The sequence below is a fragment of the Panthera leo genome, chromosome D4, assembly GCF_018350215.1.
Source record: "Panthera leo isolate Ple1 chromosome D4, P.leo_Ple1_pat1.1, whole genome shotgun sequence".
NCBI classification, from domain to species: Eukaryota; Metazoa; Chordata; class Mammalia; order Carnivora; family Felidae; genus Panthera; species Panthera leo.
In genome coordinates this window covers 8,385,097-8,411,860 of record NC_056691.1, presented here as the reverse complement: position 1 = coordinate 8,411,860, position 26,764 = coordinate 8,385,097, and the positions used below count along the sequence as shown (strand labels likewise).

The 26,764-nt window shown below is 39.9% G+C and overlaps 1 protein-coding gene and 1 non-coding gene across 2 annotated transcripts in view; both read right to left on the bottom strand.

The window, feature by feature from the left end:
- The window catches only part of LOC122205518 (histone-arginine methyltransferase CARM1-like), a 284,500-nt gene that overhangs the window by 188,390 nt on the left and 69,346 nt on the right, over positions 1 to 26,764 (bottom strand). Inside the window, exon 2 of the mRNA XM_042913931.1 lies at positions 1,698 to 1,823. Within this exon, the coding sequence (XP_042769865.1) occupies positions 1,698 to 1,823 (126 nt within the window). The remainder of the gene's footprint in view (positions 1 to 1,697; positions 1,824 to 26,764) is intronic.
- On the bottom strand, positions 283 to 389 carry LOC122205773. Its single transcript, XR_006196260.1, has one exon. It is a non-coding gene; the product is annotated as a U6 spliceosomal RNA (small nuclear RNA).

Sequence of the window (26,764 nt, the reverse complement as noted above, 5' to 3'; positions counted from 1 at the left end):
TGGACTTTCCTTACAATCAGGAGAATGTCAAGGACAATTGCTTTCCCAGATCTATTCAACATTGTACTGGAAGTCACAAGAATTTCAAAAAGTCAAGAAAAAAAACATAAAAGGCATAAAGATCAGAAAACAGGGAAAGTCATCTCTATTTGCAGATGACAGTTTCGTTTTTGTTTTCGTTGTTTTTATTTTATTTTATTTTTAATTTTTTTAAATTTACATCCAACTTAGTTAGTGTATAGTGCAACAAGGATTTCAGGGGTAGATCCCTTAGTGCCCCTTAAAAATATGGAACGCTTCGCAAATTTGCGTGTCATCTTTGCACAGGGGCCACGCGAATCTTCTCTGTATCGTTCCAATTTTAGTATAAGCGCTGCCGAAGCGAGCACGACAGTTGTTTTTTTTAACATAGGAAATTCTAAGGAATCTAAAAGAGAACTACCAGAACTAGTAAGTGACTATAAAAGGTTGTGGTATCCAAGATTAATATTGAAAATTAATTAGAGACTTCCAGGGAGGCTGGCGGAGTAGGAGAATCCTGGGCTTAACTTGTCCCATGGATACAACTCATTAACACCCACATCAGAGTGACTAACCCAGAAAATGACCCGAAGACTGGCAGAACAGAGTCTCCACAGCTAAATGTAGAGAAGAGGCCACACTGAAGAGGATAGGAAAGGTGGAGACGCGGTCGGGAACCAAACTGACCCATGGGACTGTCTGTAGGAGGGAGGGATAATGTGGGCACAGAGAGGGGAAAGAAACAGATTATCACACCAGGCACCCCAGACACAGGGACCTACACTGGGAAGATGAATCCCCGTAACACGTGGCCTTGAAAACCAGAGGGGCTTAGATGTGGTGGTTATTATCATGTCCTCTGAAATGCATCATAAAAATAAGATGGACAGATGGATGAACAGAGAATGGAGACGGACAGACACGTGATACGTTCCTCACTCTGGCTGACTCCTGCATGAGTGGAATTTCAAAACAAGAAACCAGGTTAACTTCTTTATCCCAAGTAGTTATGAAACAGCTTAGGATATTTTAGCTAACCAGAGGAGACTATTTACCAAACCTAATGGTTTACACTGTCTGGATTAACACCAAGGATCAATTTATATCCAAGTTAAAAAAATGACCATCGACCACCTAAGGTAGACCCGAGGCACTGATAGCCTTCATTTCCTTGATCAGATTCACAATCTTCCAGAGGGCCTTTCCGTCCCTTCTTAAAACGCTTCCGGTTATACTCTACCTCCCTGCCGCTGTTCATTTGTCGTCCGGAGTCTAAAAATGTTCAGCTGATGATTCAAAGACAAAAACAAGGTCGAATCATTCTGAACGGCACTCCACTTGAAACGCCACATTTCTGCAAACAACCTCCTCTTCAAGAAGAAGCAACAGTAAGTGACAACGACCGGGACAATCCTTCCTGGCCTCTCCCGCAGCTCTGGATGGAGGAGGACCAAAGGGGGGCCAAGAATAACAGCATTCTCATGGTCTACGAAAAGGCTGGTTGTTCTCTAGCCACGGTGTCAGGTAAGCACCGGTTTCAAAGCCGGGTCTCGGTTGATGACAGCTCACATCAGGAAACACACCGCCAGAGCCAGCCAATCAGTAACAGCAAAGTCACCCAATCAGGAGACTCGGCCTCAGAAAAGCCAGGGAGCCAGGATAGGCGCAAAACTTACCCGCGTGAGATTCAAACTTCAAGAGAGCACTGCTGTATCCCAGAGTGATCAAGACGGATTCCTTCCCCACGCGGCAACATTCCGTGTCTCTGTTGAGTAAGCATTTAAAGACACAGACGCCATCAGCTACAAAGGGTGAAAAAAAAAGAAAGGATTAGGAAAACCCATTTTGAGCATTGTAAAAAGGTTCCGCAACGCCATTCCTCTATTTCTCTCATGTTCTCAAGGCTCTCTATTTCTTTCTACTTAATAGAATGCCTCTTGAGACGTAAGAGGATATGAGGGTCGGAGATAAAAGACGAATTTAACTATGGCCCCATACCAATTTTTTGCAGGTGGGTTAGCACAGAGCTCAAAACTCTTGACTTATGTCCCAGGCCCCATTCCCTATAAACCTTGTACTCCCCAAATCATTTTGTATCCCTTGATGGCATTCCAGGAAAGTCAGGGAATGTCCCTGTGGGTGATTCTTTTTTTTTTTTTTTTAAGTTTATTTATTTGAGAGATGGGGGGAGAAGGCAGAGAGAGAGAGGGAGAGGGGGAAGGAGACAGAGAGGGAGGGAGGGAGGGAGGGAGGGAGAGAGAGAGAGAGAGAGAAAGAATCTCAAGCAGGCTCCATGCCGCCAGCACAGAGCCTGATGTGGGCCTCGAACTCACGAACCATGAGATCATGAGCCCAACGGAAATCAAGAGTTGCTGCTTAAGGGACGGAGCCACCCCGGCGCCCCCTGTTGGTGACTCTTGAGGTGGGTAATTCACCTCGTATGTGCCACAGATCTCACATAATCTTCACTGTAAGCATTGTCACCGCCAGCGTCTTGGCACAAAGACAAGGCAGAGACTTTAGGTCCAAATATGCATAGCTAGAAAGTGGCAGAACCAGAATTAAGACCCAAGATTAAATTTGACTCCAAAGCCCACTGTTGCTCCTCCCACATTGTGCAAGGCAGGCTCAGTCAACAGGGAGCTTAGTTTGTGCAAGCGGGGCCATGGTGAGCAGCCAGGCTCTCGTTAGCTTCATACATAGGTAACTGGGAAGCGACCTGCTATTCCTTCTTTTACAAGTTAAACAGGTCTTGGCGTTGGGGCAGCTGTAGGGTGGGGACAATAGTAATCAACTTGGGTTCTGTTCTTATCTCTGAGATTTACTCACCTAGGGACTCCAAGCACCTAATTGCACTGAGTCACATTTTTTTTCACTATGTAAAATGAAAACACTGAGCTTATTTCACGAGCTTTGTGTGAAGACTGAATAATAAAGGTAAAATAATTTCCCAAATCCCATGAAAAGGAATTTTACGTGATGTGATTTAATGTCATTGCTCTCATTATAAAGATCTTCGTTCCCATCCTTAATGTCTTACATTTTCCCTTACAAGATCAAATGCAGTAAGTGCTTTGACTTAAAAACATAATTACATATAAAATTCTACTGTTACGTGAGTATGTGGCACATTCATGCACACCCATTCAACACACACACACACACACACACAGAGTTAAGATGACCCAATATTTTCAAGTATTTTCAGCCATTACCTCAACTGAACGATTACCTCCTGACGGAAGCATTCACATATATTTCGCACAAAACATCCCGGCTGGTTAAATAGCGCAGATGTTTTGAAAACATTTTCCTGGCATAAAGCATGATTGCAGGTTTAACTGTTACAGCCCAGTCAGTGTCTCAAAGGCGTCGATGTCTCCTCACAAGAACGCAGCCACTAGTAGATGCAGAAGAGGGAGTCTGGGGCTCTTGTATATATAATACGTTTTCTTTAAATCACAAGAAATGTGGCTTTTTCCCAAGAAGTTAAGATTTTCTGCATTTACCAATTGTTTTCTTATGGTTTTGAAGTAGGATGAGAGAAAATAAAGATGTTGGCCTTCTCCAGGACCTTGCACACACACAACTATTACAGTCTGGGAGCTGGGAGCTCTTTGCAGGCAGGAGTGACTTTAGTTTTTAGAATCACGATCTTTTCTTCCTCTGAATCAAAACCCGGCACAGTACCTCGTACTTAATACCTTTTGAAGCAGTGAAAGCATCTCTCCACATATTGATTACATGCCTCTCAGAATAGAATAAAAGCATCAAAATTTATCTGGTTCAATTCTCCTGAAATAGATATGGTCAGAATTTTTGTTTGTTTTGCTGTTGTTTGTGTGTTCAGTTACGATTTGATATTGCTGTTTTTTCCTACTTTCAGACGTTGCAAAATGCCTGACCATATATCCCCTTTTCTTCATCCTCTCCTATCCTCTGTTTAGATATGGGCAGAGCAGATCTTTTTTAAGTATGCCAAAAAATCCAGGAAGTACTCGTAACTGCTTAATTTTTGTAATCTACCTTTGCAAAAAAAGATTTATGAAGTTTTTTTTTAATGTCTCTTTTTGAGAGAGAGGGACAGAGTGTGAGTGGGGGAGGGGCAGAGAGAGAGAGAGAGAGAGAGACAGAGAGACAGAATGTGAAGCAGACTCCAGGCTCTGAGCTGTCAGGAGAGATCCCGACACAGGGCTCGAACTCATGAGCCACGAGATCATGACCTGAGCTGAAGTCAGAAGCTTAACCGACTGAGCCACCCAGGTGCCCCGCAAAAAAAACACAAAAATCAAACAAACAAAAAAACCAAAATCAATGCTTTAAACAAAATTGAAAAGTAATTATCAGCTCGGAAAATATTTTCAGCATACCCAGCAAAGATTTAATATCCTCATGATACAATTAACTCAAAAAAATAAGAAGGAACATCCTTATTGATTAGTAAGAGGGATCAGTAGGCAACTGACAACTAGAAAAATGCCAAAAGCAAAACGAATATGAGTAATGAATTTCAGGGAGACTCAAAGAAATGTGTAATAAAAGAATGAGATCTAAATTTTTATGCCTCAAAAAAAAAAAAAAAAAAAGAACATTTTAGGGGCACCTGGGTGGCTCAGTCAGTTAAGCGTCCGACTTCGGCTCAGGTCATGATCTCGCGGTCTGTGAGTTCAAGCCCTGCGTCGGGCTCCGTGCTGACAGCTCAGAGCCTGGAGGCTGTTTCGGATTCTGTGTCTCCCTCTCTCTGACCCTCCCCTGTTCATGCTCTGTCTCTCCCTGTCTCAAAAATAAATAAAACGTTAAAAAAAATTTTTTTATGCCTCAATGTCAAAATTTTTAAAATACATATTAACAACACCAAATACTGGAAAGCGTATGCGAATACGGTGAACAGCAGTTACTGTATAAGTTTGCACGTAAACTTCCTATTTCTGGGGTGTATTCTGCCCACGGGGCTCAAAGTTTAAAGTCAGTGTATTCTTTGCTAAACATTCTGCTCATAATCATTTCTTCCAGGATGTACCTGGTCAAGTGCAGATGAATGTATATTCAAGGACGTTCATCTTGAACGTCTTTCTTATGTTTACTCATAAGAAAATGCAGAGAAGAGGAGTCCACCCTGTACATAGTTGGTTAAATCGAACATGATGCCTTCGTGGCAGGTTGCAAAACAGTACATATGATGTTATTACAGCAATTTAAAGTGTTTATCTTCACAGAAAGCTGTTCAAAAAGGTACACACCAAAACGTCATCAGGGGTTTCCTCTGCATGGAGAGATGTGGGGTCATTTTTATTTTTCCCTTTATAGGGTTCTGCCTTGTTTGAATTTTCCAGGTGACTACTTATTTTTAACAATCAGAGAATACAAGCAATCAAATAGAAAACACACTACCCTTACTGGTGTATTTTACCACATTCTCATCTTGGTGGGTATTACCATTCTTTTCATTTTCTCATTTATTAGATATTAATTGGTAGTTTTAGATATATTCAAAAATATATTCGTTCAAAAATACTGACTTCAGGATTAGTGTATCTAATATAAGCATTATTTTAATTCTCATTTTTAAAATCATTCACAGAAGTGAGGAACACCCAGTCGGTTGAGTGTCCAACTCTTGATTTCAGATCAGGTCATGATCCCAGGGTTGTGATATCAAGCCCCATGTCGGGCTCTGCACTGACTGTGCAGAGCCTACTTGGGATCTTCTCTCTCTCTCTCTCTCTCTCTCTCTCTCTCTCTTCCTCTGCCCTTCTCCCCTGCTCATTCTCTAAGAAAATAAAATTTAAAAAAATAAATTAACTCATAGAAATAAATGTTTTCTCATGCTTTCTGTTTGCTAATCTTATAACTTCGACTAATTTCCTTTCCTATCCTTAGACGATGTTCGCACATAAACCAAACATTCTAGTTGCTTTCTGTTAACTAATGTGAGCAGTATAATAGTGCAGCTATCAAGTGTACAATCAAGTCTATTATCCACCAAGAAATGTGTCTTTTTAAGTTTAAAGAATCTGTATCAGAAAAATAAGGAATACAATAAACAACTGTTGGGGGCACATCAAAATCCAAGACCATGAAACACCATTACAACACTGATGAAAAGTGGGGGTGACGGGGAGATCATTTCCACCATACGTTGTACATCTATCTTCCTACCAAGTTATTACTAGTAATAATAATAAAAAGCACATTTCCAGAACATTCTGACTCTACAAACATTTCCTTCATCTTTTCAGTGGCACAGAAGGCTGGGTGCTTCTGTGTCCTTGCTGTCATTCTGCTTTTGAACTTTGCCTTCATCTGGGACACCTTTGCTTACTTCTTCAAAGGGCAAGTCCTGGATCTGCTAGCCGAGTGACAAGCACCAGAAGTTCATGTGCACAAAACTTGGGCAGCTTTAGAAAAGCCCAGAGCTTTGTTGCTTCCTCCTTGAGGAAAAGCCATTTGTTCTCCCAGAAGATTCTTAAAGAAAACCTTGACAGTGGTAAACCTAGATGCCTGTTCTATCTTCCACCTAGCCTCATCTGACAAGACTCCCAGAGGCATACCAAGAAATCCAGGATCTACCTGTGTTACGAGTACATCCAGCTGTCAGCGCTGAGCCTGATGTGAGGCTCGAACTCACAAACCATGATATCATGACTTGAGCCAAAATTAAGAGTCGGATGCCTAACCAGCTAAGCCACCCTGGCGTCCCTATTAACTAAAATTTTCTACTTCTCCACCTATGTACCTCCTCTTTCAGCCGTTGCAAATGCCAAAGTCAAATCTCCACAAAAAAGCTACAATACTAGTTGACCAAGAACATTAGGTATCAGGCATGGTCTAGAACAGAGGTTCTAAAATAGATTTTTATATATAAAGTCGGGAAAGAAGAGCACTCATGACCTAATAATATGGCATTTATGCCAATTCTTTGCCCAGCGACCCTTTTACTATTTTTCTGTCTAGAAATACAAGTTAGTCTACCTAAGGAATGTGTTTTCTAGAAAGAGATCTAAACAATGATTGTATAAGCAGCGCCTCTATAGATAGAATAAAGTATATAGACAACTGTGCAGTTATTATTTTTGACAAATTTAACCAGAAAAAAGGTATATATTAAAAAAAAAAGGACAGGGTTATGTCACTCCAGGAAATCTACTATTAGAATTAGCCATACTGATCGTATTAACACCACCATTTCCTATGAGATATGACCCAATACTAATAAATGATACATGACCGCCTCTCCCTTCTCCTCTGGAGAATTTTGTATTTGAAAAATTAGATCCTAGGCTTTCGCTTGCTGGAGTGAAAACGGAAAATGGATTGATTGATTCAGGTCAAAAGGGGCCAAGCGAGCGTTAACAGCAGAAAAGAGAACGGGAAGGTATGTGGGAAATGTAAGACAGGGCTTGGGAGGAGCTTTTGGAATTGAGAACTGGGATAGTATCTGTAGGTGAGAGAGAGAAAGAGAGAGAAAAACACGGAAGTGAGGCTCTTAAGGCATTAGTCTCAGAAGACCAACACTGTCGTCACCGATTATGATTACTCAGTTGTCTGGTTGTTTTGCTGTTGGTTTCGTTTGGGTTTGTTTTTGTTTTGGGGGGGTTTTGGCAAATGTATCATCCCCTTCCTCTACATTTTTTTATAGTTACACTAAACCTGCACTGTCAGATTAGCCATCCATCACATAGCACAGTGGTTTCCTCCCAGCCACCATTTAGCAATTACTTGCTGCTCACAGCAAGTCCTCTGTAGATGCCTCTCCAGTCGCTGTGCTTGTCCAAAGTCATTGTCTAGCAGAGTCTGAAGAAGGGCTCAGGGAAACACAGTCTTCGGCAGATTCCTTAAGAAGGGTCACGGGAGCAATATTCCCTGAACTCTTGCAGGCCAACAGTCGTCACTGTCCTTTACGTTTTTGAAGATCGGTTTTTCCAGATATGGAACCATTGGCTCACATTTTCTTTCTCTGCAGACATCTCCGATACAGTCTTCCAGTTTCTTCTAGCACACAGCATTACTGTCAAAAAGACTGATGATAATCCCCTTTTCTTTCATGTATAGGTAATATACGAATGTTACCCAGATATCCAAAGGGTTTCCTCTCTTTCTTTAAACATCAGTAATTTTTACTGGAATGTGGTTTATACTAGCCATTCTAGGTCAATATTTTCAGGTACAAAGGCTTTCTTTCAATAGATATTTTCCATTTTTTTTATGTTGACAAAATTTCTCAATTATAATTTTAGTATTTGTGTTATTTCTTTGCTACCTTCCTCTCATCTATGCATTGGATCTTCTTGGCAGATCATTGATATTTGAAATTTTCTTTTGACCCCTTTTGATCTCTTTTCACATTTAAATATTTTTCCATCTTTTCTCCTTTATTTGATGTATTTCCTGTTCCTTATAGTTTAATCTTCATTTTTAAAATTATTTTCTTTTATTTATAAGTATAATCTTGAATTCTATCATTTCATTTCTGTGTTGGCTAATTCTTCCATATGTTATTCTTGAATGTCTTGTACGATTTTCTTAATTTCTCTGATTTTTAAAAAAAAAATTTTTAATTTTTTAATTTTTTTAAAATTTACATCCAAGTTAGTTCACATATAGTGCAACGATTTCAGGAGTAGATTCCTTAGTGCCCCTTACCCATTTAGCCCATCCCCTCTCCCACAACCCCTCCAGTAACCCTCAGTTTGTTCTCCATATTTATGAGTCTCTTCTGTTTTGTCCCCCTCCCTGTTTTTATATTATTTTTGTTTCCCTTCCCTTATGTTCATCTGTTTTGTATCTTAAAGTCCTCCTGTGAGTGAAGTCATACAATTTTTGTCTTTCTCTAATTTCACTTAGCATAATACCCTCCAGTTCCACCCATGTAGTTGCAAATGGCAAGATGTCATTCTTTTTGATTGCTGAGTAATACTCCATGGTGTATATATATACCACATCTTTTTTATCCGTTCATCCATCGATGGACATTTGGGCTCTTTCCACACTTTGGCTATAAACATGGGGGTGCATGTGTCCCTTCGAAACAGCACACCTGTATCCCGTGGATAAATGACTAGTAGTGCAATTGCTGGGTTGTAGGGTAGTTCTATTTTTAGTTTTTTGAGGAACCTCCATACTGTTTTCCAGAGTGGCTGCACCAGCTTGCATTCCCACCAACCACGCAAAAGAGATCCTCTTTCTCTGCATCCTCACCAACATCTGTTGTTGCCTGAGTTGTTAACGTTAGCAATTCTGACAGGTGTAAGGTGGTATCTCATTGTGGTTTTGATTTGTATTTCCCTGATGATGAGTGATGTTGAGCATTTTTTCACGTGTTGGTTGGCCATCTGGATGTCTTCTTTGAAGAAGTGTCTATTCATGTCTTTTGCCCATGTCTTTTCTTCACTGGATTGTTTTTTGGGTGTTGAGTTTGAGAAGTTCTTTATAGATTTTGGATACTAACTCTTTATCTGACATGTCATTTGCAAATATCTTCTCCCATTCTGTCGGTTGCCTTTTAGTTTTGCTGATTGTTTCCTTCGCTGTGCAGAAGCTTTTTATTTTGATGAGGTCCCAGCTATTCATCTTTGTTTTTGTTTCCCTTGCCTCCGGAGACGCGGTGAGTAAAAGTTGCTGTGGCCAAGGTCAAAGAGGTTTCTGCCCGCTTTCTCCTCGAGGATTTTGATGGCTTCCTGTCTTACATTGAGGTCTTTCATCCATTTTGAGTTTATTTTTGTGTATGGTGTAAGAAAGTGGTCCAGGTTCATTTTTCTGCATGTCGCTGTCCAGTTTTCCCAGCACCACTTGCTGAAGAGACTGTCTTTATTCCATTGGATATTATTTCCTGCTTTGTCAAAGGTTAGTTGGCCATATGTTTGTGGGTCCATTTGTGGGTTCTCTATTCTGTTCCATTGATCTGAGTTTCTGTTCTTGTGCCAGTACCATACTGTCTTGATGATTACAGCTTTGTAGTATAGCTTGAAGTCTGGGGTTGTGATGCCTCCTGCTTTGGTTTTCTTTTTCAAGATTGCTTTGGCTATTTGGGATAATTTCTCTGAATTTTTAAAAAAAATCTAAACTTACAGACATATTTTGGAGCGTGTATCTTTCTAGCATGCTTTCATGGTTGGTGATGATGTTGTTTTGCCCCTTATTGCCTTTTTTCTCATAGTAACTCTGCATGGCATTTGACCTCAACACTTTTCTGTTGTTCATTTCTTGTGAATACCATTTTACTAAACTTTTAGAAGGATGATAATTGCACATATAGTTTTATAAGACACACCAAATTGCTTTCCAGAGTGATGGTGCCATTTCACATTCCCATCAGCAATGGACAAATAATCCAATTTCTCCACATCCTCAAAGCATCTGGTGTTGTCACTATTTTTTGCTGTAGACATGTTTATAGTCGTGTGGTGTTATCACATCGTGGGTTCAATGTGCACTTCCCTGATGACTAATGATGCTGAATATTTTTTATGTGTTTATTTACCATCTGTATATCCTCTTCTGTTCATGTGTTTTTACCCATTTTTTAAACTATTTTTTTAACTGTTGGGTTTTGAGAGTCCTTATATTCTAGATCCTGGTCCTTTGTTATATACATACATGTGGTGTGCAAATATTTTTCTCCCATTCTGTAGTTTGACTTTTCATCCTTTTAACAGGATATTCCACAAAGTAAAAGCTTCCAATTTTGATGAGATCCAACTGATCGTTTTTTCCTTTTGGTGTCAAGAGGAACCTGACCATCTTTTGGTGCCAAGCCTAAGAACTCTTTGACTCCTTGACTTTGCTCATTCTATGGTTTCATTACATCTTGACAACTGTGACCATCTCTCCACTGCAATCTGCTCTCGTAACTGAAGTGAGTTCACACTGCTTCCAGGTTACAATTAATGAAGCACATGCACAGTCATTGCACAGCTCTGCTCAAACCTTCAAGGATGTCTACCCCCACCCAGGCACCTTCCCAAACCACCCCCCAAACATATACCAGATAGCCAAACTAAGGACCAGCTGATCTCCAAAAAGGGTTTATAATTATGGGGAAGTAGGGATGTGAAATTCAAGAGCGGGACTTCTGAAGTGACACAGCTCCCCTTCTGCCACTCAAAATACGACGTAACTTATAATGTCCATTTCAAACGCCACCACCTCCATGGTACTTTTCCTGATGGCCCCCAACTGGTAGATGTTATCACCCCCACCACCCCAAGAGCACGTTGTGCCTCTCTTACAGCCTTTTGCTTCTTCTCTGATTTGCACCCCCATCTTACTCATTGTGCAAGACATCACACCCATCAGGCGCAAGAACTGTGACCTCTTTGTCTTTGATTCCCGCAGGAGACCTGGTACACAGCAGGGACCAATGCTGGTGACATGACCGCAACCACCAACGGCATCACTCGCGTTCAGACACACATCACTCAAGTTCAGACTCAAGTTCAAACTCAACTACATGGCCTATTTGCCTTACCCACCGTTAAAAACAAAACAAAGTAAACGGACAAACTTCGCTCATGTCTCTAGCCTCTGAATCAGCTTTAAAATGTTTTTAACCATTGCCTCTTTTCTTCCATATCCTTCTTTCCACACATGACCACGGCAGAAAGAATAAACACTGAAACTAACTCCGTAATGAAACTTTAAACACTTCTGTGACCAATATTTTCAAATCAGAAGGAAGTAACTTTTCATCCTGTCTTTAGCAAATTAGCACTCCACCTCCCGAGTAGCTTCCCTAGACACCCAATGCTCCCTCAAATTTATTTGAGATGCTTGTCTGAGTAATCCTTCAGCTCCCCCCGCCCCCCGCCATTTCTCAAGGTGGGAAAGTGACCAGGTGCTCAGAGAGCCCTAGGAATTCTAGGAAAATAGGAGCGGATCTTGTTCTGTTTTTAATCCCAACTCTTTCTGATCATACACTCGTCTACTGCTTCTAGCACGGCACTCAGCACATAGGATGGGATTGATACACACTTACTGAATTAAACAAGTGAATCAATACAGTCACAGAGGTAGCTCCCTAAACCACAAAAGAAAGAAAGACTGTGAAACCTCAGAGCATTACAGATATCAAAGTGTCCACTGAACACTTGGTATTTTTAATTGACTTTTTTTTTTCTGCTCTGGCAAACGGTTGGGATCTTTGGGTTTATAAAAGGTTTTCCCAGTTATGGTAGGAGGTCAAAAGAAAAACCTGTCTTCCTCATTTCTCCACAGAAACAGGCAAAATCCTCCTACTCTTCCTCAGGAAGCTGCTTCTCTTAGATTTCAATTTCATTTCACTGTGAATGTATCTTTAGAGTGACTAAAAACTGTAGAGTCTACGTGCTGTCTGGGCGGCATTTTCTCCGATCACCAGCTCTCTCCTGGTGGCTTCGAAAGACTATAAACTGTCTTCTTGTAGTTATTCAATTGGGGATAATTGCTCCAATGTGGACAACTGGGGATTCAACTGGGGAGAATTGCTCCAGGGAGCAGCTAGCCATCCTTGTGGCACACTTTCACGACCTTCACCTCGTCTGTTCCTCACTGCTTGTCATGAGGAAGGGCTCCTGATGCCTCTTCTCTCCACAGCGATCCTGACGCTCAGAGTTACCTGGATGTTTGCGTCACCTCACCTCTGTCCCGATCGCTACCCTCTATTTTCATCACGCCGCATCGCACAGCTCCCTACGACAAGTAAAAGCAAAGAGGAAGAAGACAGAGGCATTTCAAAATTTCTCCATACGTGAGCTCTGAGATCCTGTTTTCAAAGCAGTAAGGTGTAAATATTCCCGACTTTTGCAGCTTAACCTTAGTTACTCTTACAAGCCTATTTCGGGGCACCTGGGTGGCTCGGTGGGTTAAGCGTGACTCCTGACTTCGGCTCAGGTCGTGAACTCACTGTTCGTGGGTTCGAACCCTGCGTTGGGCTCTGTGCTGACAGCACGGAGCCTGCTTAGGATTTTCTCTCCTCTCTCTGCCCGTCCTCTGCTTTCTGTCTTTCAAAATAAATAAAAATAAACTTAAAAAAAAAGCGCACTTCAAACTCCAGCTGTCATGAATGAATTGACCATGCATGCAAGCGTTTATTTCTGGGCTTTCTATTCTGTTCCAGTGGTCCAGGTACCTGCTTTTATGCCAGAACCATACTGTTTTGATTACTGCAGCTTTATAACACAGCTGAAAGGTTAGGAAGTGTGAGGCATCCAGCTTTGTTCTTCTTTGTCAGGACTACGTCGGCTGTTTGGGGTCTTTTGTGATTCCATAGAAGTTTCAGAATTGTTTTTTCTACTTCTGTAAAAATGCCACTGGAATCTTGATAGGGATTACACAACTCTATAGATGGTTTGGGGCAGCAGGGACATTTGAACAATATTAATTCTTCCAAGCCATGAACCCAGAATACCTTTCTATTTTTTGCGTGTCTTGTTCAATTTCTTTCACCAGTGTCTTGTGGATTTCAGTGTCGAGATCCTTCCCTTTCTTGGTTAAATTTATTCCTAAGTATTTTATTGTTTTTAATGTTATTGCAAACAGGATCATTTTCTTTATCTCTTTTTCAGATAATTTATTGTTAGTATAATACATGTCTTTAAAATGAAAGAGGTACTGGAATAGAACCAAATAGAAATTTTAGAAATTAAATTAAAAACTACAACCATAGATGAGTTTAAAACAGATTTGTGAGAAAATTTTCAATTGAAAAAAAAAAAAAACAGATTACAGAGATACCTGGGTGGCTCAGTCGGTTGAGCATCAGATTGCGGCTCAGGTCACAATCTCCCAGTTCAGAAGTTCGAACCCTGCATTGGGCTTGTTGCTATCAGCACAGAGCCTGCTTCCTGTCCCCCCCTCTCTCTCTGCCCCTCCCCCACTGATGCTCTCTCAAAAATAAAAAAAGAATTTTAATAAAAATAAAAAAACAGATTAGATGCAGCTGAAGAAAGAATGAAACAGAAAACACATGCTGGGCAACCTTATAGATTGCCTCTGAGAAAGACGAAGACACAGAAAATGTGAAATCAGTTAAGAGACCGAGGCCATAATAAGATCTAATTTAGCCTTCATAAGAATTGTATGAGAAGGGAATAGAGCAAGAAGGAGAGAAATATAATGGATGACAACATCGGAACTGAAATTACGGAAAATATGCATCTTCATATACAAGAAGCAAGAGTTACCGTCAGGATAAAGGAAAATAAAATTCTGTATTTAGATACACTCTGGTAGAATTGCAATGCCAAAACAAGCCAAAACAAAGACAAATATGCCAAAACAAAGACAAAAAACATGAAAAAAGCCAGAAGAAAAAAACCAAGTCGACTACATGGGAATGAAAAGTACACTGACAATTTCCAAAAGAACGGAGATTCCTTTTGTGTTCTTATCACAAACAATTGTCAGACTCGGAAATCAAGAAGTGTTTTTTTGTTTGCTGTTTTTTTTAAGCTGACACTCTGGCTCAAAACTAACCTGAGGTTTTAAACCAAACTCTTTTATGAAATTATGGACTTGAAAGACCCTTGAGGTCGTATCACCTAACTACTTACTTAAGGAGGACCTAAAGCCTGGGTTTTAAGTGATTTCTCTAAGACCTGAGAGTTAGTTCAAAGAGCAGGTCTGGCCCTAGACCTTTAGTGTCTTCCATCAATCTCCCCACAAGTGGAAATCTGCAAAATTGGGATTATCTTTAGTTTGCTACATTTGCCTTATAACGCTTATTCCAAAAACCTTAAATTATCTGCCAATTCATACACACGCGCATTCATACCGACACGCCTCTTGCACATGCTGATAATATTACCACTGATTAGAAAACATACCAAAAAATGGTCACGGTTTCTGAAACTCTGGGCAAATCAGAAGCAGCTCTTATGGAGCCTGGACGGCTCCCTGCAGATACCGATCGTTTACCACCCGGTGTACGAGATTGCATGAGACTCTCCTGCGCGTAAGCTGTAACAGCGTTTTCCTTGCTCAGCACTACCCAAGTTCTGTTGGCTATTTCCAGCTGGAGAAATCTGAGCACATGCGATCACCTTCCTTATTACCTTCAGGTGGTAAGTAATTTATTTGCGGGTCAAGATTCTGGATGTGTGGATGATTCACACGCTGAAATAGAAATAGACTTGGAAAAATTACACCCAAAGTTATCTCTTTACCAAGTAAACAAAGAATCTCTTCCTGTTAGTTAAGCCAAGAATTGCAGAACTAAAAAGAACCCAAGTTTCTGCATATCATTGCGGCCCAAAGGGTGCTCCATGGACCAGCGCCTTAGCATCACCTGAAGCTTGTCGGAAACATAGACTCTCAGGCCTACGCCCAGAATCTGGATCCGAGTATGTATCTTTGCGAGATTCCAGGACGACTCATGAACAAGAAAGTTTGAGGACTGGTCTAACCATCCTAGCATGAGGGTTCCCTATCCTATTTTTATGTCACACCACATATTCCCTTTTCTCATTCCTTTCTGTTCGTTCATACATTCCTTTATAGCACATGTACCTTTATTCACAGCACTGCCACTATTTGAAAAAGAAAATTCCATAGAGCGCCTGGGCAGCTCAGTCAGTTAAGCATCCAACTTTGGCTCAGGTCATGATCTCACGGTTCATGGGTTCAAGCCCCACCTCTGGCTCTGGGCTGACAGCTCAGAGCCTGGGGCCTGCTTTGGATCCTGTGTCTTCCTCTCTCTCTCTGCCCCTCCCTGTGTCTGTCGCACTCTGTCTGTCTCTCTCAAAAATGAATAAACACTTAAAAGTTAAAAAAAAAAAAAGACAATTCCTAGATGTGAGTAGTAGACCTCAAAATACCATTAAAACCATTAGGCATTTGACTACATCTCTTTCTCATTCAAAAGTAATTTCCAACACCACTTAAATATGCTTATTAATTCAATGAATGCTTCAATTCCCCTTGAGAAAGATATAATTTAATGTTTTTGCTCCTTTGTGTACATAAAGGTACAACAAGAAACACTCTAATCAGTTATTGAGTGAACCCAGCTCTATGTTCCACCAGTTTTCATAAAAATCAATGATTTAGGAAGGATCAGTTAATGTTTTATTTTCCAAAGTGGTAACTCGATAGATACACCATCTAGAATCTTTTTTAAATTTTTTAACATTTATTTATTTTTGAGAGATAGAGAGAGACAGAGCAGAAGCAGGGAAGGAGTAGAGAGAGGGGGAGACACAGAACCTGAAGCAGGCTCCAGGCTCTGAGCTGTCAGCACAGAGCCCGACATGGGGCTCGAACCCATGAACCGCACGATCATGACCTGAGCCAAAGTCTGAGGCTTAACCAGCTGAGCTACCCAGGTGCCCCTAGAATTTTTAAATGTAGAATACTTTCAATATTCTTTTGCCGTTAGGGAGCAACTAGGAAACGTTTTTCTAGTGCCATTTAATGCAGGTGACTTCGTCTTGGAATTTTCCAAGAAATTCTAGGTTTGAAGAAAGGACAAGATGATAGGAGCTTCACAGGCAAATGATAATTTTGCCACCACCCCTCTCATTTTATGAAGGAATCCAAAAGTCCTTTAAGAGACTTGATCTAGGGGCACCTGGGTGGCTCAGTTGGTTGAGCCACTGACTCTTGCTTTCCGCTCAGGTCATGGCACTTGGGAGTGCCAAGTCAGGTTCTGCACTGACAGCATGAAGCCTGCTTGGGATTCTCTCTCTCTCCCTCTCTCTCTGCCCCTCCCCCGCTCATGCACACTCCCTCTCTCTCTCTCTAGTAAATATACTTTAAAAAAATAAAAATATTTTTTTTTAAAAAAGAGACTCGATCTGATAAAGCACTTGCATTTTTACCACAGTCACAAAAAGACTCTTTAATGTTTAGATGAGCATGTTTTTAAAGAGCACCATGCGATTTTTCAAATAATTTGAGTTACTCTGTAACTAGGAAAACACAAATAAGAGGGGACAAAATGGTTTGCTCAATAATTGTGTTGAGACAATTGGATAAACATTTAAAATCGTTACATATTTACCTCTCACTTCTCCCTCTAAAAATTATTAGTAGGTTAAAATTTCATTTGTAAAAGAAAAACGAAAGCATAAGAGGGATAACATAAAGGTAAATTGTTAGGTTAACTTGGGCCACAGAACATTTGGATACGTTTTCCAGGCAGGATACCAATGACAGGAACCACTGAAGAAAAAAACCAAATACATCTGGCAATCTATTCTTTGAAAGGACACAAGCGTACGACATTACAAACTGGAAACACGCTACCATATTTAACAGAAGGATAATATCGCCAAAGACTCACAAAGAGATAACTAACCTTTCTGTCATTTAAATCTGTGCGGATACTTTTCTATGTTTTTAGTGAATGCTAACATCCAGAGAGATAATACTCTTATACGATGAGAGTGTAGATGATAGGACATTTTGGAAGGACAATTTGGTAATGGATATCACAAGTTGTTAAAGTAATCATGCCCTCTGACCCAGTAATTTCAGTTTGAGGAGTTTACCCTTAGAATATAATAATGTCTGTGTGGAAGGATTTAATTACAATTCTCTCCACTGTGGTGCTGCTTGTGCTTTGGAAAAATTGGAAAAAATTAAATGTCAAGCAATGGGGGATTAATTAAGTAGATGGTGGTAATCCACATGGGAACGCCACGGAATTGCCAAAACTGATGTTAACATGGGTAGTTGGTCCTTACGTGTTTTAAATGACATGTTTAAATAAAATATTTTGTATAACTCTAATTTTATAAGGAAACAAGTGTCTGGAAGCATCAGCACATAAACTTTAATAGTTTGTGTTTTTTTTAAGTGGTAGGTAGAATCATGGTTTATCTCCTCCCTTGTCCTCATTTTTTAAAGGTTTCAGTGATTCATATGTAAATATTTTAATAAGAAAATAAAAGCTATTTTTACAAAAAAAAGAGAGAGACACATAGTATATGTCTTCTATGCCTTGAAGTGGTAACAACCACTTAGTATTATACTGAATTGAAAGGCACGGAAAATGAATCGTGTGCATGTACATTTCAGCGCACTGAAATTGTCCTCTAGGGAATCACTGGAATGCATCTGACACTGAACTCAAGAAGTGCACCATAAAGAGCGAAAGCATCAAGGCTGAGTGTGTTCGTCTTCCCGCATTTCCCTAAAATGATCTCCAAAGAAGTGCAAGTTCATGAAGAGTAGTTTATGCACATCTTCCTAACTCACTATTATTTTAAAATACCATGCTGTAGGCTGAGTAGTACGCTGTCCTAACTGGACCATCTGCCTTTTTTTTCTCCTAACTCGATCTGTATCTGTTTAATTTTTCCGAGAAATCCAGAACTTGATACAGTGTCCAAAGGAGAGCCTCTGTCCAGAGTAAGGCCACCCTCTCAAAAACTACAAGCCAAAAATTTGGCTTGTAGTGTGTGTGTATATATATATAATATATATATAATACATATATTATATATAGTATATATATATATACTTTATATATATATTTTTTATATATATATAAATTTATATATATATACTTTATATATATATTATATATATACTTTATATAATATATATATAATATATATATTATATATAATATATATATTATATATATACTATAGTATATATAGTATATATATAGTATATATATAAATATATATACTATAGTATATATAGTATATATATAGTATATATATACATATATATAGTATATATATATGTATATATATAGTATATATATACATATATATAGTATATATATGTATATATATATAGTATATATATATATAGTGTATATATATATATACACTAAATATATAGTATAATTTATATACTACATATATAAAGCTATATAGTATATAGTATATATTCAGGTATTTTAATTTACTTTCTCCGGCTGGTGTTCACTTCTTCTATAAAGTTACACACACAAAAAATCAGTAGGAATGCTAAAAGGCACAAGCTCAATTCAGAAAAGAAAGCATGGATGAACGCTAGAATCGTTCTAGGCTGCCGAGTTAGAGGGTAACAAAGAAAAGCAGGAAGAGGTTCTGCCCCTCGAGGTGCTCATAGTCTCCACTTACAAGCGGAGTGTTGCAAATATAACAGGGTGTCATGGAGACAATGTGTAGGAAGAAAGAGCACCTGCCAGACTTGGAGGGGAAGAAGGGTACTTCAAGAGACTTCCCGGAGATGATTCCAGACTTCCAGAGGCTCAAAACATAGGTAGGCAGAGAAGTAAGATCGAGATGACCCAGGCTGGAGTAACGACAGGTGCAAAGACACAGAGGCACGCACAAGCAGGGTATGTGAGGGAAATGACCCTGGTCTGATGGAGCTGGGACATAAAGTGTGCGGCCAGGAAGGACAGGAGGAGGATGTGAGTGGGATCTTCATATACCATGTTCATCCATCAGTCTAGAGCTGAAGGAGCAGAAATCATTCCATCTAAGGAAAAAAAGACATTTCCTTTGGAGAAACAAGAGCTTAGAAAAAACTGGAAGGGCTTTGTGAGCAGCTGCGAGGCTGATCTTTAAGGAGCAGCACCCACTCCAAAATGACCCTCCACTGAAGCCACCGTCTCAGTCATGATCAGGAATCGGGGAATCGGAGCTGGCGCTGTGGCTGCTGGTTCCAGGGCCACACGCGTTCAGCTACAGATGACGTCAGCAAAATGGATATTTCAGTCCTCGCTCTCAACACCCATGTAACTATGGACCAGTCCCTGGGAACTCTGCTGCCTCTGGCACCAAAAAGAAATAATAATGAATTTAAAAATCCAGGGGCATCTGGGTGGCTGAGTCGGGTTAAGTGTCCAACTCTTGATTTCAGTTCAGGTCATGATCTTGCGGTTCATGGGCTCGAGCCCCGCGTCGGGCTCTGTGCTCTCACCCTCTCTCTCTGCCCCTCCCCTGCTCATTTTCTCTCCCCCTCTATCTCAAAATAAATAAACATTTTCTAAAAATAAAAATAGATAAAAATCCCAAAGCATTTGTGACGGAATGATCAGAAGTGATACCTCTGGATCCTTTCTGGCTTTCAAAAAGCATTCCTGGTCCACCATCTCGATGCAAACTCTCCAGCATCTAGCACGCATTAAGGATTGCTACAAGACAGCTGAAATGCATTCAAGTCATAGAAAGTATGATCTCTGGCCCACCATCACAATGAGCCTGGTTTTCACCAAGGATTTTTTTTTGAGATGTAATTCATACACCATAAAATTCACCATTTTAGAATGTGCAATTCAGTGATATTTTTAATTCACAGGGCTGTACAACCATCATCACTATCTAATTCCAGAACATTGTCATCATCCTGAAAAGAAACCCCATCCCCATCAACAGTCACTCCTCATTCCTCCCTCCCTCCAGCCCCTGCTAACCACTAATTTCCTTTGTCTCTATGTATTTGCCTGTTCTGGACTTTTCAAACATATGGACTCACATGAAGTGTGATCTTTGTGTCTGGCTGTTTCTACTTAGCATGATATGCTCAAGGTTCATCCGTGCCATGTTCTAATACCTCCCTCCTTTGTATGGCTGAATAATATTCAAATGTATGGATATGCCACAATTTGTTTATCTATTCATGAGATTATCCACTGACCAGTTGGGTTGCTTCCATTTTTTTTACTATCATGAATAATGCTGCTATGAACATTCCTACACAAGGTTTTGTTTGAACGTGTTTTCAGTTCTCTCGGGTACGTACCTAGGAGTAGAATTGTGAGATTATATGGTAACTCTATGCTTAAATTTTTGAGGAACTGTAAAACTGTTTTCAACCACAGCTACACCACGCTACATTCCCACCAGCAACATATGAGGTTTCCAGTTTCTCCACATCCTCTCCAACACTAGTCTTATTTGGTCTTTTTGCTGTTAGTATTACTATCATTATTGGCCATTTGATATCTTCTTTGGAGAAATGTCCACTCATATCCTTAGCTCACATTTTAATTGTTATTTGTCTTTTCATTATTGAGTTGTAAGAGTTCTTTGTATATTCCAAATCCTAGACTCTTATCCGATAGTGATTTTCAAAAATATTTTGTCTCTCTCTGTGAGTTGGCTTTTCATTGTCTTGGTTCTCTCTGTTGATTCATAAAAGTTTTTAATTTTGATAAAGTCTAATACATGTTTTTTTTTCCTTTAGGGGCTTTGCCTTAGGTATTATATTTAAGAAACCATTGCCTAATCCATGGTCACAAGATTTAAGCCAAAGTTTTCTTCTAAGAGTTTTATAGTTTTAAATCTTAGACTTTTATCCACTTTGAGTTAATTTTTGTATACAGTGAGGAGATCCAAATTCATTTTTTAATGTAGACATCCGGTTGTCCCAGTACTATTTGCTGAAAAGACTATTCTTTCCCCGCTTAACTAACTTGACACCCTTGTCGAAAAATCAACTGATCATAGATGTATGGGTTTATTTCTGAACTTCCAATTCTAGTCCATTGACTTACATGTCTAGTCTTATGCCAGTTCCACACGGTCTTGATTACTATAGCTTTGTAGTAAGTTTTGTAATTGAGGAGTGTGAGTCTTCCAATTTTCTTCTTCTTCTGCAAGATTATTTTGTCTATTCTGGGTTCCTTGCATTTCCATATAAATTTCAGGATCAACTTGTCCATTTCTGCAAAAGGGGCAGTTGGACTTTCGACAGAGGTTGCACTGAATCCGCAGGTCAGTTTGATAAGTATGTCATCTTGACAACATTAAGTCTTCCCCCCCCATTAACACAAGATGTCTCTCCATTTATTTAGGTCTTATCTAATTTCTTTCAAAAATGTTTTAGAGCTTTCATTGTTTCTTGCACTTCTTCTGTTAAATCAACTCTTAGTATTTTCTAGTTATGTTCAAACAATTTGGAATTTTAAAATATTATCATCACATTGTTCAGTGTTTAGAAATGCAACTTAGTTTTGTGTGTTGATCCTGTATATTGCAAACTTGCTGAACTTTATTTATTTATTTATTCATTCATTCATTTATTTATTTTGAGAGAGAGAGAGAGAGAGAGAGAGAGAGAGAGAACCAATGGGGGCTGGGCAGAAGATCCAAAGCAGGCTCTGTGCTGACAGTGGACAGCCCGACACAGGGCTCGAACTCATGAACTGTGAGATCATGACCTGAGCCAAAGTTGGATGCTTAACTGACTGTGCCACCCAGGTGCCCCTGAACTTCTTTATTAGCTCTAACAGTTTATTATTTGTGTGGGGGGGTGTTCCTTAGGATTCTTTATATACAAACATAAATGTTTTTACTTCTTCCTTTTCAATCTAGATGCCGTTTATTTCATATTTTCTTCATAAATCCTTTGGCAAGAACCTCCAATACTACGTTGAATAGAACTGGTGAGAGCAAACACCTCTGCGTCACTCTTGACCTCAGGGGGAAAGTTTTCAGTGTTTCCCCGGTAAGTATGATGTTAAGGATTTTAAGCAGTAGACTGAAGCATTACAAGATGGGAAGATATGGAAATGAAGGTCAATAACCGAGAGATCCACTCTCTCTGCGTTATAAACCGAGGTCAATTATATCATCATTATATTTAGTGTCTGTTACGTCTTTCAGTATGTTGTGTCTCTCCACACCTAACACTCTCTACAAGGAAGAGGCAGTTCCTAGGCTCCTGCTTCCAGTGAGATCACTTATCTCCCAGCCCCCTACACCACCTCCGCGGAAAGACAAAAGCAGTAGTTCCATCACCAAGAGAACAGTTTCCAAGAGAACTTTATTTGCCTCTTTGCTATCACACCACCAGGGACCACAGAAGAGAATAATGACCCAGTGGCCCCATACTTCCTGTCTAGCTGCCCACTTCCCTAACATTCAGGATTTCCCCCATCATGCCTCACGCTCCTGTTAACCTCACGCACTACTAGAATGGCAAGCCCCCCAAGCCATTCGTTTATCTGACCCAGCATCCCATAATTCCTTGACCTCCAACACCCCTGTACTATACACCTGTTCTTTCCCTCCATCACCTTGATCTTGTATCAAGTGTCCCTCATCCTCTTTTATATCAGAAACCTGGGGGCACCTGGGTGGCTTGGTCAGTTATGCGTCCAACTTTGGCTCAGGTCATGATCTCGTGGTTCATGAGCTCGAGCCCTGCGTTGGGCTCTGATAGCTCAGAGGCTAGAGCTGCTTCAGATTCTGTGTCTCCCTCGCTCTCTGCCCTCTCCTGCTTGTGCTCATCTCTCTCTCTTTCTCAAAAATAAGTAAATATTAATTTTTTTTAAAACATAGAGAAATCTGGCTATACCTAATGAGCCCATTTCTCCTGCAGGCCTCTCAACTCAATGCTATTTTTTTTTCTGACAACAAATTACCACCACCTTAGCAGTTTAATCAACACAAATCTATTGGCTCACGGTTCCGTCAGTGAGAAGTACTTTTCTTCGTGACTGGATCCTTTGGGGGCATTCAAATATCAGTTTAAACATCACTTCCTAAATAAAGCTGTCCCCAACCTTCCATCTTTAGCCTCTCAGTGACTTCCTCTCATATAACCCTATTTTAATTCTCCACATAGTTTTTTCGTTGCCTAATGTTTTTATTTATTACTTATGTCTTAGTATATTATAAGTTCTCCATTAAAATATTTACTTGGAACTTTTTCTCCCCTTTATCTGGTAATTTTACCATACTCCACTATTGCACCTAACAGTATTTGCAGTTGGTTCTAGGTAGATAACCTAACATTTGAAAACAATGACGATTTTGTAATTTCCTCTCTGGTACCCTTTTTAAAAGCTTATTTTCTCGTCTAAAAGTTCCATGACACCATGGAATAAACAGCAGTGGGAGAAAGCATCTATGTCATATTTTTTAATATTAGATTAATATTGGGGCACCTGGCTGGCTCAGTCGGTGAAGCACATGATTCTTGATCTCAGCAACATGAGTTCAAGCCCCACGTTTGGCATAGAGTTTACTTTAAAAAAATTAGAAGAAAAATATTAGGTTAATGTCTCTATTGTGTGACCAGTTAGTATGATGTTTGCTATAGATTTACGATAGAAATTCCTTACCATATTAAGAGCACTTTTTAACATTGTTTACTAATATTTTTACCACAAATGAAGCTTGAATATATTAATTTTCAGCATCTATTTATGTTTTCTTTTTTAGTCTATTAATGTGCTAAGTGCAAAATTTTACTCATGGGTATTCTGTTAAACGATTCCTTCATTTCTTTGTTAAACTGACTTGGATACTGGTAAGTGTCGTTCTTATAAGCGAGTGTATTTAAATTGGTGAGAGTTTTGTGTATTTTCACTTCTTCACTCCTATGGGAGACTAATCTATGGTTGCTTTGTTTTTCGCCATATTTGGCCATCAGTGCCATGCCAACCTCATGGAAATGAACACAGTGCCTTAGAAGTTCGACCCAAATACTCTAACTCTGGATCCGTTTTAACAGCATTGGAATGATCTGTTTCTTAAAAGACTGATAAAAGTCTCCCAATTAACTATCCTGAATGCTGTAAAATACGGCATTTAAAAAAAAAAAAAAAACTTCTCCAGAATTCTCCTCTTTCTTATCTTTTGGAAATGCTTTCAAAACCATATGTTGATTCCAAAAAATAAGAAAAAAAAAATGCAGGTTTCTTGCTTTACAAAACTGCTGACCAGGGTTTCTCAGGTCAATCTACCCAAAAAACAAGGGAGACGATGGAAGCAAGGTGAGAAAGTGTGTGCTTGGGTCAACCCACTTCAGGCTATCCTAGTGTGTGTAACAGCTCCAGAGACATCCAAAAGGACGGATGCCAGATCATCTGTGACTTTTGCTATCTCCTATCTCCTTGTCCTCGTCCGGTAAGTCCAAAGGCAGGAACTGATTATGGCTTAAAAGCCACTCACTCTCAGTGTAGACGCCCTGGTTTCTGATGCTCCTCAAGTTCCCATTATTCAGCGACTGGAAGAGTCAGCATTCCGCAACATGAACTCCGCTAATACTTTCCCATAAATCAAAATGTTTCTTTTGACCTATTTCTTTCAAGACAAATGTATACCATGACCTTTTACGCTTGTTCCCTGATAATCAGAATCCACTTTTGAAGGAGATAGACTTATTGCTTTATGGTTTCTAATGATGAGCAAGGTGGGCCTGAAGAAGAAATTGACCCTGTTGTCTCAATAGTTGCCAGCAGGAAGAATTTCAGAGGAACCACTATTTTTACAGCAAATAATTCCTCATAGCACATTGCAACAGTCACTTTGGCTTGCATTTCACAAACGATTAATCTTGGAACACACACCAGGGGGCTGTCCTGCTCAAACCCAGCCTTCTGGATGTTTTACTGAGTTACAACTCTGGTGGGCATTCGCTTGCACCTGCTTCAGTGGTTTTTCCGGACTGAAATTTACGTGGTCATGCTATATGGCGTAGAACTTTTGGTCTTGCCTGCACATGCTGGCTCTGTGTTAGCACAGATGGACATGTTTTTCTTATGATAATATTGATCCTGCCTTTGGGTCTCTACTCTCAGCCCTGTCCCGCGGTTCACGGCCCAGCAGAATATGTGTTGAGGAGTGCAGGCATAAGCAGTGGAATGGGGTAGGGCACAGAAAGTGCTCATTCAGAGCTTATTCAGATACAGAATTGTGAACTCTCTGCTACCCAGGATCTACCCAAACACGGGCTAACGGTAATAATGTTTATAAAATACTGTCTTCCAGGCTTGACCACTATATTAAGCCAAGTCAGCAGAAAGATGTGTAGCATGTGGGCGCCTGGGTGGTTCAGCCAGTTGAGCGTTTGAGTCTTGATTTTGGCTCGAGTCAGGATCTCACAGTCAGGAGATCCAGCCCTGCACCGGGCTCCATGCTGAGCGTAAAACCTGCTTGGGATTCTCTCACTCCCTTTCTCTCTTCCCCTCCCCCTACTCTTCCTCCCTCTCACCCTCCCTCCTTCTAAATAAATAAATTCTTCATCCTGGTGGCTTAGAACTAAGCTTGCAGTCGATCCCTAACCAACATACAGCACAGTACCACACGTTTGCGGCCTCTGTCTTAACGCTGGTACCATTTCCTATCCGTATCCTTTTTTCTCTTTATCTCCCTACTTGTAATCTAGTTTTCTTACTGTGTCTCGTATAACCTTTATAAGTCTCCTTCATTTAATTTTGCAATAAAACAGGGATCAGATAAATAGTTGATCTCCCTGCCTCTAAAATTGCTCTCCCTAATTTTTATCCTCCCCAGGGATGCTGAGTGAATTTTCTGATGTACATTTTATCATGCCACTGCCATCCTTAAAACTCTCCAAGGGGTTTCCATAATATAAAGAACTGATTCCAAATGGACTAAGATAGGCCCTCCAAGATCTTTCTCCAAACTCATATTTCCTATTTAGGAAGCAATGTGGCAGAGAACTTGAGAGTTCAAATCCTGGCGTCACCAATTACCATATACTGTTAACTGGACAAATTATTTAAGCCTTTTGGACTCAATTTCCTCATCTATGAAAAAATGAGAAGAGTAACTACCATACAGGTTGTTGAGAAGGTGAAAACAGTTGCTATATATAAAATACTAAGAACGTATGGAACCACAAAAGACCCCGAACAGCCAAAGTAATATTGAAGAAGAAGACCAAAGCGGGAGGTATCACAATCCCAGACTTTAGCCTCTACTACAAAGCTGTGATCATCAAGACAGCATGGTATTGGCACAAAAACAGACACATAGCCAATGGAATAGAATAGAAACCCCAGAATTAGACCCACAAACATATGGCCAACTCATCTTTGACAAAGCAGGAAAGAATATCCACTGGA